The sequence below is a fragment of the Lolium rigidum genome, chromosome 3, assembly GCF_022539505.1.
Source record: "Lolium rigidum isolate FL_2022 chromosome 3, APGP_CSIRO_Lrig_0.1, whole genome shotgun sequence".
Classification (NCBI taxonomy): domain Eukaryota; kingdom Viridiplantae; phylum Streptophyta; class Magnoliopsida; order Poales; family Poaceae; genus Lolium; species Lolium rigidum.
The window spans coordinates 164660459-164679841 of record NC_061510.1 but is presented as its reverse complement, the minus strand read 5'-3'; the positions used below and the strand labels follow the sequence as shown (position 1 = coordinate 164679841).

General features: G+C 41.6%; 2 protein-coding genes across 2 annotated transcripts; both read right to left on the bottom strand.

Moving 5' to 3' along the window:
• Positions 1–209: 209 nt before the first annotated feature.
• On the bottom strand, positions 210–1379 carry LOC124702644 (nuclear transcription factor Y subunit B-8-like). The gene has a single exon (XM_047234806.1). It carries the CDS (start codon positions 1115–1117, stop codon positions 449–451), a length of 669 nt encoding a protein of 222 aa, XP_047090762.1. The 5' UTR covers positions 1118–1379; the 3' UTR covers positions 210–448.
• A 283-nt stretch (positions 1380–1662) lies between these two features.
• LOC124698580 lies at positions 1663–6288 on the bottom strand. Its single transcript, XM_047231064.1, has 9 exons — positions 6097–6288; positions 5495–5554; positions 5283–5390; positions 5122–5196; positions 4851–4913; positions 4251–4647; positions 3470–3582; positions 3336–3366; positions 1663–3102 (listed from the first exon to the last, which is right to left on the bottom strand). Exons 1-9 carry the CDS (start codon positions 6217–6219, stop codon positions 1946–1948), a joined length of 2127 nt encoding a protein of 708 aa, XP_047087020.1. The 5' UTR covers positions 6220–6288; the 3' UTR covers positions 1663–1945.
• Positions 6289–19383: the final 13095 nt, after the last annotated feature.

The following is a 19383-nucleotide window of genomic DNA, read 5'->3' as shown; positions in this document are numbered from 1 at the left end:
TGACGTCTTGTGTGTATAGGTTCCTATCGACAATGGGGCGCTTGTAGTGTCTTTGTTGATATTAAAACTCTATTAACTTCGATCTTTAATGCATGTTATGTGAGTATGTTTGTGTTATGTCGACGTGTTAAAAGCCTAAAAAGATGCACATTTCTTCGAGGCCAGTTCCGGCCTTGGGTGATTTCAGACAATACACGAACTTGCACGTGTGGCAGTAAACGCACTGTGGATTACATTTGGCGTGCCCTTAGAGCAGGAACCAAGTTCAGGACCATAAGAGAGAAATACAACGGCTTTAGCAGCACTGCAACAGCGAACCATTGAACTCAAAGATTCGAACTGGGCAGCGTGAATCTTGGACAAAACTTGAAGCAAAACTCAGGCCTCAAATTAGCAGTTTCTCATGCATACATCATCAAGTAACAAACAATTAATTACCGGAAAACAACTATTGGTTACCATGTGACCCGGCGCCGCCGCTGCCTCCGTGATGGCCAAAGCCACCTCTCCCTCCCATTGCCATATGGTGTTGGTGCTGCTGCTGCTGATGCTGTTGTTGTTGCTGCTGCTGCAACTGCTGCTGCGCCGGCGGCGGTGAGCCGTACATGGGCTGCCCCATCATCATCATCATGCCGCTGCCAGGGCCGGTGCCAGGGCTGGCGCCGCCATACCCCACGTAGCCGCCGGCATTGTTATTTCTCGGCAACTCGGCCAGCTGCGGCGTGCTGGAAGTGGAGCCTCCGCCGCCGCCTCCGCCGGTGGACGCGGCCGCCCTCTCGCCCTCGATCTCGCGGAACTTGTGGAGGTAGTGCTTGAGCGGCTCGACGTAGTCCTCGAAGCCGAGTGTGGTCATTGCCCAGAGCAGGTCGTCGCCGTTGATGGTCTTGCGCTTCTCCCGCTGGCACTTGTCGGAGGCCTCGCCAGTGATGAAGGAGATGAACTCCGACACGCACTCCTGCACCGTCTCCTTGGCGTCCTTGCTGATCTTGGCGTTGGCCGGGAGCGCCTTCTTCATGATCCGGCTCACGTTGGCGATGGGCAGGAACCGGTCCTGCTCGCGCGGCGACGAGAGCTCGCCGCCCGTCGGCCCGCCGGAGTCGTTGTCCGAGTCCGGCATGGCCCTACTCTCTCTTCTACCTCCTCTGCCTCAAATCAGAGAAACAGAGAAGGCTCAAGAGAGCAGAGCAAACAGCTGGTCACATCAAACCACTCTGATCATGCATCGGCACGAGTGTACGAGTGAGTGAAACGATATAGTCTACCCAACCAACGAAATTTTTGAAAAAAGTGTCGAGGCGTCGGTGTTCTTGAGAGATTATGTGCAACAAGGAGAGAGTGGAGCCATGGAGAGGGTGGTCGGGAATGGCCGGGTCCGTTGGATTGCGCGGATAAGAACGGATCGAGCTGTGAACGTGGAGCGGAGCCTGCCGTTCCTTAGTCGATAAGTGTGTGCCACTTGTCATGTTGGGCAACCGTCCATCGCCGCCACGTCAGACATATCCAGGCCGTCCATGTGGGACCAGTGACACGTGGGACGGTGCATTGTCTACCACGCTGGACTGTGGACACGGACTAGGCAACCAGAAAACCAAGAAAATCCTTATCCGTAAAGCAGTTCTGAATTGAAGAAGAAAAGGGGCAAGCAAATCCTAAACCCAAGACTGGACATACAGAACTGCTACTCATCAAGTTAAACATGGCTGATACAGACCCTTCTTCGTACAACAACCCTACCGGATTACATGTCCAAGCTCTATACATGCTGCATAATTTACGCTACAATCTCCTAAACTGATGCAGTTTGAAGCCAAACCTCTGACTCTACATCCTACTGGAGTACGTGGTGACTACTGCCGAAACAAGAACACAGCATAAGCTGGACCTCTCTACTACTACAGCCTACATCTACAACCTTCGGCTACAACCCTCTCACCGCCTTTGGATCCTAGGCTTGGCCGTCGCCATTAGCTATCGCATTGTCCTCAGCAGTACCATGGTTGCTTGAATCTGCATCAACTTGGACCTTCATATTCTGCTCAGCATCTTCAGCTTTACCATCATCATCCTCGCCTATTCGGCTTTGTTCAGTACTTGCATTTTCCGTGGTCTCCTTTGCGTTGCCACATTCAGCACCACATGATGGGGTATTTTGACCCTTCGCATTGTCACCCGCTTCCTGGGATTTGCCATCTTCTGAACAGTTTACATGCCCAGCCTTTTGGTTAGTGTTAGACTCTTCAGGCCCACAGTCACCAACTTTTTCTGCACCATTTCCACTTATGCATTCTTCAGTTCTGCCATCTTTAGTGCCCGCGTCTTCTCCAGCTTTCACACCTTCAGAACCTCCTATGGTGTTACCGCTGCAGTTCTTTACAGTTTCAGCTTTACCATCTTTGAAGATTTCTACACCATCATCTCCGTTTGCATTCTGCACAATGTTTGCAGCCTCACCATCCTTGGTAAAACCATCACTGTTATTTTCATTCTTTCTGTCAGCTTCAGCTTTGCCATCTTGCAAGATTTCTACACCATCATCTCCATTTGCATTGTGCACAATGTTTCCAGTTTTCCCATCTTTGAAGATTTCTACACCATCATCTCCATTTGCATTCTGCACAATGCTTCCAGCTTTGCCATCTTTGGAGATTTCTACACCATCATCTCCATTTGCATTCTGCACAATGTTTCCAGCATCGCCATCCTTGGCAAATCCATCACAGTTAGTTTCATTATCTGTCTCAACTTCACCTTTGCCATCTTGTGAACTTTCAGCAGCATCATCGCTACTTCTGTTATCGACAGCCTTCACAGAAGTCCCATTTCCAGCGTCTTTTTCAACATTATCACTTCTGTAATTCTTTTCAGCATCCTTGGATTTACCATCTTGACCAGCTTGAAGTCCATTTTCCTTTACTATATCTGATCCCACTCTTCCAACTTTTCTGCTCGCCTTGGCAGCTTGCTCAGCTCTAGCTTTTATTCCCATTGCTTCCTCTTCCAGTTCCTTCTTCTCAGCCTCCTCTGCTAGCCTAAAGAGCTCCTCCTCTATCAAGGCCCTTATCAGTGGCTTTCTCTCGAATAAATCCTTGCCGAAGTATTTGTCTAAGAATATGGAATCCAATCAGAAAGCATTTGCAGGTAGTTGTGATAACAATATTCAGGCTTCATACATGCATATAATTACAAAATAGTACTTCCTCCATCCCATAATATAAGATGTTATTACGACCAATATAAGAGTATGTTGGTTGTAATAGCATCTTATATTATGGGAACGAGTGAGTACCAAACACTTCTCGAAGAAGACATTAAAAAGGAAGAAAGCAAATACATACCAACTGCTTTTACAACTTCTCCAAAAGTCATCTGAAATGGGTAAAAACAAACGGAACAGATCAAGGTTAACTTATGCTCAAGACTTGATGGTTAAAGAATCTGTTAAAGATCAATGATTTATAATGTAACTCACCGTGGCAAAATTTGCAGTATCCAAGATGCAGAAGACTGCTTGTCTCAGCTCATCCTTAGTTGGTCTCACTGCCTGTTTTCGAGGTTTCACATCTCCTCTAGACGAATTGTTACCTTAAATATGAAAGAAAGGAAGGTTTGTGAATATATTAGGGACTAGAGTCACAGTTCAAGGTGTTTCTCTTGCATAGTAACATGAAAACTACAATTTATTAATCCCAATCTAAAGTTAAATACTGAAGATGCACAACATAAAGAAAGAGAGTAATGTAGGTTGTGGCACATGAACTCGGAACAACGAAAATTCATGCAATGCTTGTAACAAACATGAGTAGAAGCTTTGTGCATCTCATGTATCAATCAAGTAGAAGCACACATGTCAAACCAATTGCTGGTGAAGCTCCACAAAAAGTTTAGAAAGAACTACTACCACCTCTTGTGATTAATTTTTGTGGTCGGCAAACACTCCAGCCAATGGTCTATCAAAACACATCAGCATACAATATGGAACTTGTCCTAGTTACTTTTTTTTAGTTAAATTAACATTAATGTCAGAGTAGTAGTCCATTGTCCATTGCACCACCCAAATGACTACGTACAGCCAGGAACATCTTTTCCAGCAAAAAATATTTATAAATGAAAATTCTAGCAAATTATAATAATAATGCATTCCTGAATGTGTAAAACAATCTTCTTTATATGCTTACTCAACATACATACGTGCACACAATTTACCCACAACCACATGTGCGCAAGTGAAAGAAAAGCATCCAGAATCATACCACAAAATTTCTCGTTGCGATCTGTCGTATGGGTTGCCTTTTTCTTGGAAACAGAAGTAGTTTTCTTTGTTGAAGCCTTCATGTCCATGCTATTATTCTCAACATCACTAGCAAACTTTGCACATGGTGTTGTAACTAGTATTTGTTCATGTGTATGGATTGGCAGTCCTGGGAGAGGAACCACAGCTAATTTCTCCATCATGGAGCCATTTACCCCTTCAAACTGGTCAGGTTTGGCTTTTCCCTTCGAAAACTGTCCTGTCTTGTTATCAGTACATACATTTCTGTTACCCCTCAAGTGAAAATCGGAACAGTTTGTTCTATCCTTCACACACTTTTTCCCAGCTGCTTCCTCTTCACCATGAGTTTCCAGTACAGTTCCATCAGGTTTCCTTTTCTGCAGTAGTTTGGAACAAGGAAAACTAAGTGGATGCAGCATAGATGAAAATTGTGAAAGAACTCCTAGTAATACAGCACACAAGGAATCTTATGATTTCAGGTAATATTAGATAAATATGTAGTTTTAGTGGCAATAAACAAAACCAAACATAAATGCATAAACATTACTAGAGAAGGAATTAAGATGCATATATGTTATACTTTTGAAGGGTCACCACCAGATAGATCCGCACCATCCCTGTTGCGCTTTCTTTTCCTAAGCTTCTGCAAATGAATAAAACATAATGTCAAGAAAAGAATAAGTGTGCCAATGACAATACCAGCTGAACTGGCTTAATCTAACATGCAGAGGTATACACAGGCAGATAGGCTAAGGGTTATGATGGACATGGGAAAACATCGGTTATCAGCAGTAGAGGAAATGCTGTAACAACTGATATGACCAAATCGGTTGGCAGGCAAAAACTTGAACCTTATCCGGGTCTGTGCAGTCCATACGAGAACCGTGTTCCATCAAAAACTCCATCAGTATTGTCACTATATCATCCTGCAAAACAGAAAAGGAAAGGTTTTTCTTTGTGAAATTGAGTGCAGCAGATAAACGAAACTTTTTAAATACTTAGCTGGACCAACCTTCCTAGTGGATGTTGATCCTCGGACATCAAAATAACGACACATTTCAATTAGCCCGAGCTTGTTACATCCTTTGAGCTTCTCCAATAGCTCTATCCGTGATTTTTCCTATCATGGGTGACACAAAACCATGGATAGTATCAAAAAAATCTGCTATTAAAGAACAGACACATGATGAATTTCAACCATGCTATTACTAAATGATGACATACCTCGTCTTCATGGCAAGCAATCCCAGCAAGTTTGACAATTTGTTCTCTGAACTCACTTTCCTGATATAAAGATTGCCGAACTCAGGTTACTTATAAAGATTGATTAGAAAATCAATAGCTAATGCCAACTAACGAGCATGCGGGGTTTAATCCTTCTCCCGAGAGTTGAGTCTACCCTTATTTTCTTTACCCTTTTATATAGGGCATGGAATCATTTAACAGCATTAGATGTGAATCCCATGACATCTAAAAGTGAGATCCCAACTGAGGGAAACCGCAGTACTGGCATCAATGAGTGAGTGGCGCCTAAAAGCAGTTATATTGGATAACTGACGAAATTAGTAACGGCCTTGAACCGGAATCTACCGTCCTATGCCGATTATGTCTCTATCTAAGCAGGGAACAGTAGTCAACGGATCACCATCAGCTCTTCAGATTGTGCTAGGCTCGCCCATCCAACACACAAGGGGAGCAAATCACACATCCGGATTTAAGAGGGTTGAGGGACTGCGGACTGCCGGAAGGCCTGCTTAGCTCAGACATGAACGCAAAATGGGGAGAAAGGAATCGGAGCAGGGGATGTGAATGTGGGTGTCACTCACCTTCAGTCGATTCCCTACGGCGCCGACGCCGGCGCCGGCGCTGGTCCCGTTTGCGCATTCCATCGACGCCGCCTCACTTGTTCCTGGTTGGGGAACTAGGGCGAGCTCACCAAGGGAACACATGGCCAAAGGAGGTTCAGTGCGGTGGCTCTGGGCTAGCTTTACCGAAGTGTTGAGCGGTGAGCCATGGGTCATGGGTGATGCTTTTTTTCTTTTCCGTTTTCCTTTTCTCAGAACTTCTGGATACGCAGCAAGAACGATGCAGTTTTTTTTTTCTTCAGGAGCAATAACGATGCAGCTTAGAGCAACTGACAAGTGACAACCTACACTCGATGTTCATCCATCTAGACCGTTCGACCATTATTACAAGTTCACAACATGAAACATCCGCCCACAACTTTTATTCTAAACGTTTTTGTAATTTTTCTTCTTACGGTATGACAAAACAATGTAAAATAAATCACCATAACATTTCGGAGCATATATATTGTCCTGGTGTACGTAGCAAATCTCCATTTGTTATTGCAAATAGCTGAGAAAATCATCAAAATCATGTAATGCAAAAAAAAAACTTGAAACTTGCCAGAATGAAACCTCAAACCAACAACCTTCATCTTTAGAGCATGTACCTTATCGCCTCACACTCGTTGGAGCGATGTAGAAGCTAGATCATGCGATTTGGACCCGTTGTTGTGGTGTTCCATCTTTTCGAGCTTAGAACCACAATCAAACCTTGAGTTCGGTCCATGGCCGCGACTTTCCAACTAGGTGGCAGGAGGAGGAGGGACGTGGAAGGCAAATGGTGGAGGAAAAGAAATGGAGCAGCAAAAAATGTGATCAAATAGTCACATCATAAGCCGAAAGCGAAGAGGGGGCGACGCTTCCTGGGCATTTTGCTGATCTAGACGCCTTTGACAAACGCAATAGGCGAGCCCCGCAGTTTCAAGTGAGTTCTAGCTCTGGACCGATTAAAAGTTAGGTTCTTGAGAGCCCCGCAAAATGCATTAAATAAGATAAGTGGGATTGTAAATTATAGAGAGGACCCCATGAAAAAGGAAATTAGATCATAGACCTCTTCTTTTCAAAAGGACCCTTAGCATAAGATGAAGATTAAAACTGGGTCCTTCTCCACTAACCCTGGGTTGAGGCTTCCGAGCACGACAACCGGCTTCATCTTGGAAAGTTTTCCACTTGTACGGGACTTTCATGGGGCTACTGAAGTCAGCAATCCTCCCTTTTGGCACGCTAGCGGAAGGAAGAGAGTACTATGAGGCAAAGTGGAGAGGGTCGACATCCAGCACTAGAGCTCAAAGCGGATGTCCAATCGATAAAAGTATGTAGTAGATTGATAGTGAAGGCTATCTCAATGCCACTTGGATGGAGCTCCAAAGAAAAAAAAAATGTCGTAGCTTCAGCATCCTTCCCTTGGAGCTCTAGATCCAGGCTAGTCATCCTCTCTTCCACCATCGTGACAGCAGGAAGATACAAAGCATGCGATGAATCAGAACTCAATACTCGTAGCATAATGTAAGGTTGTTACTCATACCACGACCCTCGTCACGATCATAGAGTCGGCAGTAGATTAATTATCAAACCATGAAAGCCACTAATTTTCATTTTTGGAAAGGACTTACGATGTCTAAGGATGGGTTATTTAACAAAGAAACATTCATTCTTAGAAATGGTTCCAGCACAAACTTTTAGGCGGACACATATGGATATGCGATAACCCACAATATGTTATCAATATCCAATGCCATATAACATTTTTCAGCGGAAAACATATCTTAGTAGCGGATGCCATGGTGCTTACGTTGAGTATAGATTTCCAGCTATGCTAACTGTTGACAAGTGGAGGCAATGACTTCACATAACTCAGCGTTCAATGTAGGCCATGCATCTAACACATGAGTTGGATGTATCCCGATGTAAACTTCACATGTATAAGAAATGTTCGGTCAAATTTATGTATGTATACATGATTAATGTGAATAGAAAAAAATCATTTTGAAACTCAAAGTCTCATTAATAAAGATTATGATATGTATGTGGTATCTTTATCGAGATGTTGCTTTTGTGATGAGTATGAAACAATCCCAATACTTGTTCCCCTCATGTCACTTTGCATGACTACCATGGCTAACAGTGCTCATTTGTTTTTTCGGCATTTTTTATAATAAGTTCATATGCACATATGAACCAAACATCACATCCTCATTCATATAATTTACCACCTCCAATCAGTATTCGCAATATGTTTGGAAATAAACAACTTAATACTCAAATATGGATAGAGCCATAGAGGTATGAACTTTATGTTTGGTTATTTGAAACTACCAGAAATGTTCCTAGTTCTTGAAGGTGTTATATTGTGGTCCAAATTAGAAGGCTAACGACGGAGCAAAGCGAGGCCCGTCGCCTGTACGGATCATCATCACCACCTATATATACCTCTTGTAAGCCGTCATCTAGGGTTTATCAGATTATAAGATAACCCATTGCGTTTGTAAATACTCTCCGATATGGTGAAGTTTTGTTGGCTGGCGTCCATGGTTTTTCCCCTCTGTGTTGGACGTGGTTTCCACGTTAAAATCTTGCATATCTCGCTGTGATTTCCTTTTTGTTCTTTGTTATTGCTTTTCGTGTTTATAACAAGTGATATCAGATCATGTGTTTTCAGTCTAGGGTTTGCGACATGTCTTACTTGAAGGTAGATCTACCGCAGTTGGACTACACCACAAGATTTTCCTTGTGGCAAGTGAAGATGAGGGCCATTCTCGCCCAAACTTTTGATCTGGATGAAGTGCTCGAATGATTCAGCAAAGTGTCTACAAAGACATGGACCGATGCGGAAAATAGGAAGGACCATAAGGCTTTGTCTTTGATTCAACTCCATCTATCCAATAATATTTTGCAGGAAGTGCTGCAGGAGAAAATTGATGTGACTCTGTGGCTGAAACTGGAATCAATCTACATGTTCAAAGATCTAACCACTAAGATGCCCGTGAAGATGGAGTTGTTCTCGCACAAGTTGCAAGAAGGTGCATCGATGATGAATTACCTATCGATCTTTAGAGAGATCGTTTTTTATTTGTTGTCCATGGAAGTAAAGTATGAAGATGAGGATATCGCTCTTCTACTATTAGTCTCATTGCCTAGTTTATTTATGAATTTCCGAGACACAATATTATTAAGACGTGATGAACTAACCCTTGCCAAAGTTTATGAGGCCCTCCAGCAGGGGGGAAAAGATAAAATCTATGGTGCAGACGGAGGGGTCGCCATCTAAGGCAAAAGCACTACAGGTTCAGGATAGGGTCGAGTAAAGAAACAAAAACTACAACAACAAAGATAAGAGTAAGACAGACAAAGGTCGCTCAAAGTCCAAGGGATGAGACAAGTTTGGTAGGCATTGTAAGAAAACTAATCACAATATTGATGATTGTTGGAAGGTACAGAACAAGGAGAAAATAAACGGCACTTACGAACCGAAAAACAAATTTGATGGTGATGGTAAGCCTGTTGTTGTTTCAAGTGATTATTCTGATGGTGACTCCCTATTTGTGTTTGTTGGTTGTGTTTCTGGTAATGATGGGTGGATATTTGATTCTTCATGTTCGTTTCATATTTTTTCTAACAAAGACTAGTTTAGTTCTTATGATTTTTTGTAGAGTGGAGATGTTGTGTGTATGGGAGATAAAAACCCACGTGAGACCGTGTGCATTGGCTCCGTTCAGATCAAGATGCATGATGGCATGACACGCACACTGACAGAGGTGAAACACATACCTGGCATGGCCACAAATTTGATCTCTCTTAGTACCCTTGATGTTGATGGGTACAAAGACTCCGGTTCTTGTGGATTTTTTAAGGTATCAAAAGGTTGTCTCATTCACATGATTGGTGGTATTAATTCTGCGAAATTATATATTCTTAGAGGTAGCACTTTGTCTGGTATTGTTTCTCCTGTTATTCTTGATGAACCTAGCAAACCTAATATGTGGCATCTGTGTCTTGAACATATGAGTGAACATGGCATGGTAGAATTACACAAGAGATACCTGCAAGATGGCTGCAATTTGAGTAAGCTTTAGTTCTGTGAGCATTGCGTTTTGGTAAGCATAAAAGATTTAAATTCAATACTTGAGTTTATACGACTAAAGGAATTTTCGATTATGTGCATGCTGATGTGTGGAGACCTCCCCGCAAGACTTTTCTTGGTGGTGCAAAAGAAAGACCTTTCAATGCTAGTACACACATATGTTTTTGGGTTGAAGCAACCTCCACCACAAGTTACTTGATAAACATGTCACCTTGCATTCCTCTTGATAAGAAAAATCTAATTGAGGTATGCTCTAGTTCACCTATTAATTATTTACAGTTGAGATTTTTCGGTTGCACTGCTGATACGTGCATTTTACATCATCAATATTGTTACATATATGTTTGGTTTCTATTGATCGATATTTGCTATCATATACCATTATTTATGCATTTTTAGTTGATTTACGAGACTTTCCTACAAAGTCTCCTTCATTTTTATTTAATTCATGGGAGGCAGAAAATCTCCTTTTACATATTTTATTGTTTCAGGGACCTTCCAGACACCTAAAAATCAAAGAAAAAATACATGATTATTTTTTCATCCGAAGAAGCGCCGTGGGCCAAAGAAGCATGTGAGGTGGGGCACGAGGTCCAAAAGAGACCAGGTGGCGCGCCACCATGGCTCGTTTGGCCCTCGGGCATCCTCTCGGGTTCCCCTTTTAACCGACCCCTCCGTTTTGCCCAAAAACATAAGCCATATTTTTCTCCATAATAATTGAGGCGGCGGCGGAGGCGAAAGTCCTCTCATACTCCAGGAGAGGGCAAATCCTGCTGCACCGGTGCCTCCCGTGAAGGGGAAATCGATGTCATCGTCATCACCACTCCTCCTTAACATATTGGGGATGCATCTCCATCAACATCTCCATCCGCACCATCATCACCACCCACACCATCTACGATATCGACTTCATCCCCCTCGTAGTTTGTGTTTGATTGAACCTTGAATATTGTTTTAAGGGCTAGTTGCATGTTTGTGATTGGTACTGATGTCTACGCACGCTTCTATTCCTGTAGACAGTGTTGGGCCTCCAAGAGCAGAGGTTTGTAGAACAGCAGCAAGTTTCCCTTAAGTGAATCACCCAAGGTTTATCGAACTCAGGGAGGTAGAGGTCAAAGATATCCCTCTCAAGCAACCCTGCAATTACGATACAAGAAGTCTCTTGTGACCCCAACACACCTAATACACTTGTCAGATGTATAGGTGCACTAGTTCGGCGAAGAGATAGCGAGATGCAAGTAATATGGATGATTGCAAGTAGTAATTGTAATCTGAAATAAATATGGCAGCAAGCAAACATGTAGCAGAACTTGTTGGAAACGGTGTTTCAATGCTTAGAAACAAGGCCTAGGGATCATACTTTCACTAGTGGACACTCTCAACATTGATCACATAAACAAATAACTTCTCTTCACTTGTGCTACTTCAACACTCTCTTGTTGGATAACAAACACCATTCATTGTGTAGGGCTACAAGAGCACCCTCAAGCCGGAGTAAACAAGCTCCACAACATTCGGAATTCATATTTAAGTAACCTCTAGAGTGCATAATAGACCGTTGCAATTTAGACCGAGTACTAACATAGCATACACACTCGTCACCTTTAAGCTATGAAAGGGGGAATAGATCACATCAATACTATCATAGTAATAGTTAACTACATAATCTACAAGAGATTACAATCATAACCTACGCCAAGTATTACATGATGCACACACTCGTCAACATTACATCATGGAGGAGGAATAGACTACTTTAATAACATCACTAGAGTAGCACATAGATTAATAGTGATACAAAGCTCATGATCACATAAAGATCACATGGGAGAGAGAGATGAACCACATAGCTACCGGTACGAGTCCTTAGCCTCGGGGAGAACTACTCCCTCCTCATCATAGGAGACAGCAGCGGCGATGAAGATGGCGGTGGTGTCGATGGAGATGCCTTCCGGGGGCACTTCCCCGTCCCAGCGGTGTGCCGGAACAGAGACTTCTGTCCCTCGAATCTTGGCTTCGTGATGGCGGCGGCTCTGGAACTTTTCTCGTATCGTGGTTTATCTTTTTAGGGTTTTCGAGGCGGAGAGAATATATAGGCGGAAGGGCAGCCTCGGAGGAGCCAGGGGTGGCCCCCCATAGGCTGGCGCGCCCCCCTTGGCCGCACCGCCATGTGGGGTGGGGCCCCCAGGGCTCCCCTCTGGCCCCTCTCTGGCTCTCTGGAAGCTTCCGTGAAATATAAGATCGTGGGCATTAATTTTGTCCAATTCCGAGAATATTTCCTGTGTAAGATTTCTGAAACCAAAAACAACAGAAAACAAGAACTCGCACTTCGGCATCTTGTTAATAGGTTAGTTCCGGAAAATGCATCAAAACGATATAAAGTATGAATAAAACATGTAGGTATTGTCATAAAACTAGCATGGAACATAAGAAATTATAGATACGTTGGAGACGTATCAAGCATCCCCAAGCTTAGTTCCTACTCGCCCTCGAGTAGGTAAACGATAACAAGGATAATTTCTTAAGTGGCATGCTACTAACATGATCTTGATCAATATTATTGTAAAGCATATGAAGTGAATGAAGTGATTCGAAGCAATGGTAAAGACAATGATTAAACAACTGAATCATATAGCAAAGACTTTTCATGAATAGTATTATCAAGACAAGCATCAATAAGTCTTGCATAAGAGTTAACTCATAAAGCAATAGATTCTTAGTAGAAAGTTTTGAAGCAACACAAAGGAAATTATAAGTTTCAGCAGTTGCTTTCAACTTCAACATGTATATCTCATGGATAATTGTCAACACAAAGTAATATAACAAGTGCAATAGGTAAACATGTAAGAATCAATGCACACAGTTGACACAAGTGTTTGCTTCTAAGATAGAAAGAAGTAGGTAAACTGACTCAACATAAAGTAAAAGAATGGACCTTCGTAGAGGGAAGTATGGATTACTATTTTTGTGCTAGAGCTTTTCATTTTGAAAACATAGAAACAATTTTGACAACGGTAGTAATAAATCATATGTGTTATGCATAAGACATCCTATAAGTTGCAAGCCTTATGCATAGATTACCAATAGTGCTCGCACCTTGTCCTAATTAGCTTGGATTTACATGGATTATCATTGCATAACATATGTTTCAACCAAGTGTCACAAAGGGGTACCTCTATGCTGCCTGTACAAAGGTCTAAGGAGAAAGTTCGCATTGGATTTCTCACTTTTGATTATTCTCAACTTAGACATCCATACCGGGACAACATAGAAAACAGATAAAAGAAGTGAGCCTAGCTCACTTGGTTAGGGAAGTGGATGTACAACCCAGCCACCCAGGTTCAAGTCCCCACGGACCCAGATTTGGGTTCTTATTATTAAAAAAAACACTATAGGGGCTTTCCCTACCGTATTCCTTTCAAAAAAAACATAGAAAACAGATAATGGACTCCTCTTTAATGCATAAGCATTCAACAACAGATAATATTCTCATAAGATATTGAGGATTAATTATCCAAACTGAAACTTCCACCATGATTCATGGCTTTAGTTAGCGGCCCAATGTTCTTCTCTAACAATATGCATACTCAAACCATTTGATCATGATAAATCACCCTTACTTCAAACAAGACGAACATGCATAGCAACTCACATGATATTCAACCAAGGTGTAATAGTTGATGGCGTCCCCAGAAGCATGGTTACCGCTCAACAAGCAACTTATAAGAAATAAGACACATAAGCTACATATTCAATACCACAATAGTTTTTAAGGCTATTTTCTCATGAGCTATATATTGTAAAGACAGAGAATAGAATTTTAAAGGTAGCACTCAAGTAATTTACTTTGGAATGGCAGAGAAATACCATGTAGTAGGTAGGTATGGTGGACACAAATGGCATAGTTTTTGGCTCAAGGATTTGGATGCACGAGAAGTATTCCCTCTCAGTACAAGGCTTTGGCTAGCAAGGTTGTTTGAAGCAAACACAAGTATGAACCGGTACAACAAAACTTACATAAGAACATATTGCAAGCATTATAAGACTCTACATTGTCTTCCTCGTTGTTCAAACACCTTAACCAGAAAATATCTAGACTTTAGAGAGATCAATCATGCAAACCAAATTTCAACAAGCTCTATGGTAGTTCTTCATTAATAGGTACAAAGTACATGATGCAAGAGCTTAAACATGATCTATTTGAGCACACAAATTGCCAAGTATCAAATTATTCAAGATATTATACCAATTACCACATGAAGCATTTTCTGTTTCCAACCATATAATGATGAACGAAGCAGTTTCAACCTTCGCCATGAACATTAAAAGTAAAGCTAAGAACACCAGTGTTCATATGAACGAGCGGAGCGTGTCTCTCTCCCAAACAAAGAATGCTAGGATCCGATTTATTCAAACACAAACAAAAACAAAAACATACAGACCCTCCAAGTAAAGCACATAAGATGTGACGGAATAAAAATATAGTTTCACTAGAGGTGACCTGATAAGTTGTCGATGAAGAAGGGGATGCCTTGGGCATCCCCAAGCTTAGATGCTTTAGTCTTCTTGAAATATGCAGGGATGAACCACGGGGCATCCCCAAGCTTAGACTTTTCACTCTTCTTGATCATATTGTATCATCCTCCTCTCTTGATCCTTGAAAACTTCCTCCACACCAAACTCAAAACAAACTCATTAGAGGGTTAGTGCATAATCAAAAATTCACATATTCAGAGGTGAAATAATCATTTTTAAAACTTCTGGACATTGCACAAAGCTAATGAAAGTTAATGGAACAAATAAATCCATCAAACATAGCAAAACAGGCAATGCGAAATAAAAGGCAGAATCTGTCAAAACAGAACAGTCCGTAAAGACGAATTTTTCTGGGGCACTTAACTTGCTCAGATGAAAAAGCTCAAATTGAATGAAAGTTGCGTACATATCTGTGGATCACGCACGTAAATTTGCAGATTTTTCTGAGTTACCTACAGACGGGGCTGCTAAATTTCGTGACAGCAAGAAATCTGTTTCTGCGCAGTAATCCAATTCTAGTATCAACCTTACTATCAAAGACTTTACTGGGCACAACAATGCAATAAAATAAATATAAGGAGAGGTTGCTACAGTAATAACAACTTCCAAGACACAACAAAACAGTAGCAAAATAAAGACATGGATTATCTCCCAAGAAGTGCTTTCTTTATAGCCATTAAGATGGGCTCAACAATTTTAATGATGCTCACATAAGGATGAGAGTTGAAGCAAAGAGAGCATCAAAAAGCAAGTATGAAACACTTTTAAGTCTAACTCACTTCCTATTAAAAGGAATCTTGTAAATAAACAAGTCATGTAAGCACAAAGCAACAAGCATAGAAAGGCAACACAAGCGCAACTTCAAGATTCTCAACATAAAGAGGGGAAACTTAATATTATTAAGATGCATATAACCATGTTTCCCTCTCTCATAATAACTTTCAGTAGCATCATGAACAAACTCAACAATATAACTATCACATAAAGCATTCTTATTCACATGCATAAAAGTATCATTACTCTCCACATAAGCATAATCAATTTTATTAGTAATAGTGGGAGTAAAACTATCACAACCATCATTGTAATCATCATAAATTGCAGGCATGGTATAATCATAATAAACTTTATCCTCCATAGTAGGTGGCACCAAAATACCACTATCATTATAATCATCATAAATGGCAGGCAAAGTATCATCAAAGTAAATTTTCTTCTCCATGCTTGGGGGACTAAAAATATCATGCTCATCAAAATAAGCTTCCCCAAGCTTAGAATTTTCCATATCATTAGCAACAATGGTGTTCAAAGCATTCATACTAATAACATTGGCATTATCATGCATATAAAGTTCCATAGGTTTTTAATTTTCTCTTCAAACACCTCATGTCCTAACTCAGGATAGATACTATAAAGATCTCTAATATTTTTGTTGTTTTCCATTAAGCCTAACTAGTGTAAACAAGAAACAAAAAGATGCAATTGCAGGATCTAAAGGAAATAGCTTCGAGCACTCACACACCGGCAACAATGCTAGGAAATAGCTTAGTAGTCGAAGGATGTGAATACCTTTTACCTTACCTCCCCGGCAACGGCGCCGTAAAAATAGCTTGATGTCTACGCACGCTTCTATTCCTGTAGACGGTGTTGGGCCTCCAAGAGCGAGAGGTTTGTAGAACAGCAGACAAGTTTCCCTTAAGTGAATCACCCAAGGTTTATCGAACTCAGGGAGGTAGAGGTCAAAGATATCCCTCTCAAGCAACCCTGCAATTACGATACAAGAAGTCTCTTGTGTCCCCAACACACCTAATACACTTGTCAGATGTATATGTGCACTAGTTCGGCGAAGAGATAGTACGATGCAAGTGATATGGATGAATATGAGTGGTAATGACAATCTGAAATAAAGATGGCAACAAGCAAACATGTAACAGAACTTGTTGGAAACGGTGTTTCAATGCTTAGAAACAAGGCCTAGGGATCATACTTTCACTAGTGGACACTCTCAACATTGATCACATAAATAAATAACTTCTCTTCACTTGTGCTACTTCAACACTCTCTTGTTGGATAACAAACACCATTCATTGTGTAGGGCTACAAGAGCACCCTCAAGCCGGAGTAAACAAGCTCCACAACATTCGGAATTCATATTTAAGTAACCTCTAGAGTGCATAATCGACCGTTGCAATTTAGACCGAGTACTAACATAGCATACACACTGTCACCTTTAAGCTGTGAAAGGGGGAATAGATCACATCAATACTATCATAGTAATAGTTAACTCCATAATCTACAAGAGATTACAATCATAACCTACGCCAAGTACTACATGATGCCCACACTGTCAACATTACATCATGGAGGAGGAATAGACTACTTTAATAACATCACTAGAGTAGCACATAGATTAATAGTGATACAAAGCTCATGATCACATAAAGATCACATGGGAGAGAGAGATGAACCACATAGCTACCGGTACAGCCCTTAGCCTTGGGGAGAACTACTCCTCCTCATCATAGGAGACAAGCAGCGGCGATGAAGATGGCGGTGGTGTCGATGGAGATGCCTTCCGGGGGCACTTCCCCGTCCCGGCGGCGTGCCGGAACAGAGACTTCTGTCCCCCGAATCTTGGCTTCGCGATGGCGGCGGCTCTGGAACTTTTCTCGTATCGTGGCTTATCTTTTTAGGGTTTTCGAGGTGGAGAGAATATATAGGCGGAAGGGTAGCCTCCGAGGAGCCAGGGGTGGCCCCCCCATAGGCTGCCCCCCCTTGGCCGCGCCGCCATGTGGGGTGGGGCCCCCAGGGCTCCCCTCTCGGTCCCTCTACGGCTCTCCGGAAGCTTCCGTGAAATATAAGATCGTGGGCATTAATTTCGTCCAATTCGAGAATATTTCTGTGTAAGATTTCCGAAACCAAAACAGCAGAAAACAGGAACTGGCACTTCGGCATGTTGTTAATAGGTTAGTTCCGGAAAATGCATCAAAACGATATAAAGTTTGAATAAAACATGTAGGTATTGTCATAAAACTAGCATGGAACATAAGAAATTATAGATACGTTGGAGACGTATCATGTACTTTGTCATTATTTGGTGGAGATATTATACGATATCATTTTTGACACTTGTGAGTAGTTCCCCATGTTCCCGAGGGCATAGAATGATATGGCTACGATTATATATGATGTGCAATAAGTATTTGGTCAAGTTTTTATCTTTTATGTTGTTTTATGATGATTTTATGTGAATATCGACTGCATATTACTTCACCTATATGGGCTCATAGGACTACACTTTAATGTAATGAATGAGTGTTGGAAAGGACGGAATGACAAGAACCGTTTTCCAATATTTTGAGTTGCATCAGAGGGGTTTATGTCGGGGATCAATGATCTTATTGTTATGCTGAGACATTTATGTCTTAATGATTCCTATACCTGCACATGAAAATAGCTCTAGGATCCATCATAAGGGGTGTGTTTGCTCACATCTATGGTTGCACATAATTTAGGCTTCGGTCCTAAGGGGATGAAACATGACAAAATATTTACATGTTGTGTAGAACTCCAATGCTAGTAAATTCATACCGTCCTCGGGGACACTTGTCTCATATAAGCACACACACACACTTGAGCTTGTCCTCTTGCTGCATGGAGGATTGGGATTTCTCTCATTGAGAGCATTTGCACATTGCTATTTACTTTATGCACTTTATTTTGTTGCAAACTATACACTCAAAACACCAAAACTACTGCATTATTATTACTGTTTGCTTTTCAAATCCACTAACCAATACCTTCGGCTCCTCGTGGGGTCGACAATCTTTCTTATTGAGAAGTACTACAATTAATCTCCTGCACTTGGGAGCCATCAAAACACTTTTCTGGCGCCATTATCGGAGAGCGTAGCGCTATTGGTAAAGTGGTTTGGTAAGGAAGCTTTTACTGAAGGTTTTCTTGTGCTCGGAGAGGAGGATTTTGTTTGCAAGTTAAAGAGGTACCTTTATGATCTGAAACAATCTCCAAGATAGTGGTACAAAATGTTTGATTCATTTATGTTTGCACATGATTTTAAGAGATATCAGTATGATAGTTTTGTTTACATCAATTTTGTTAATGGATCACCTATATACTGTTTGTTATATGTTAATGATATGTTGATTTCTACCAAGAGCAAGAAAGATATCACTACTTTGAAAGCACAATAAAGTAGTGAGTTTGAGATGAAGGATCTTGGTGCTGCTAAGAAAATACTAGATATGAAAACTACAAGCGACGAAAAATCTAGTGTGTTATTTCTTAATCAACAAAATTAAATTAAGAAAGTATTTCAACATTTTAATATGCGTGAAGTAGTACTCTTATTGCTCCGCATTTCAAGTTATTAGATATTGAGTACATGTCAAGAGTTCCATATTCTAGTGTTGTTGGTTCGATCTCCTAGATCTGACGCGGCATGCAGACAAAGAGGCCAACACACCGCGCCATCAGCTTGCCGCAATCCCGCCGCCCGCACGGTCAGGGATGTTGGCCAACACTCACGCCCGCTACAAAGCCAACATCGTCACCACCACCCGAAGCCGCTGCTCCGACGTCCAAAAGCCCCCACCTTGGGTTCCACCTGCAAAACCTTCGCCGCCAGAGAC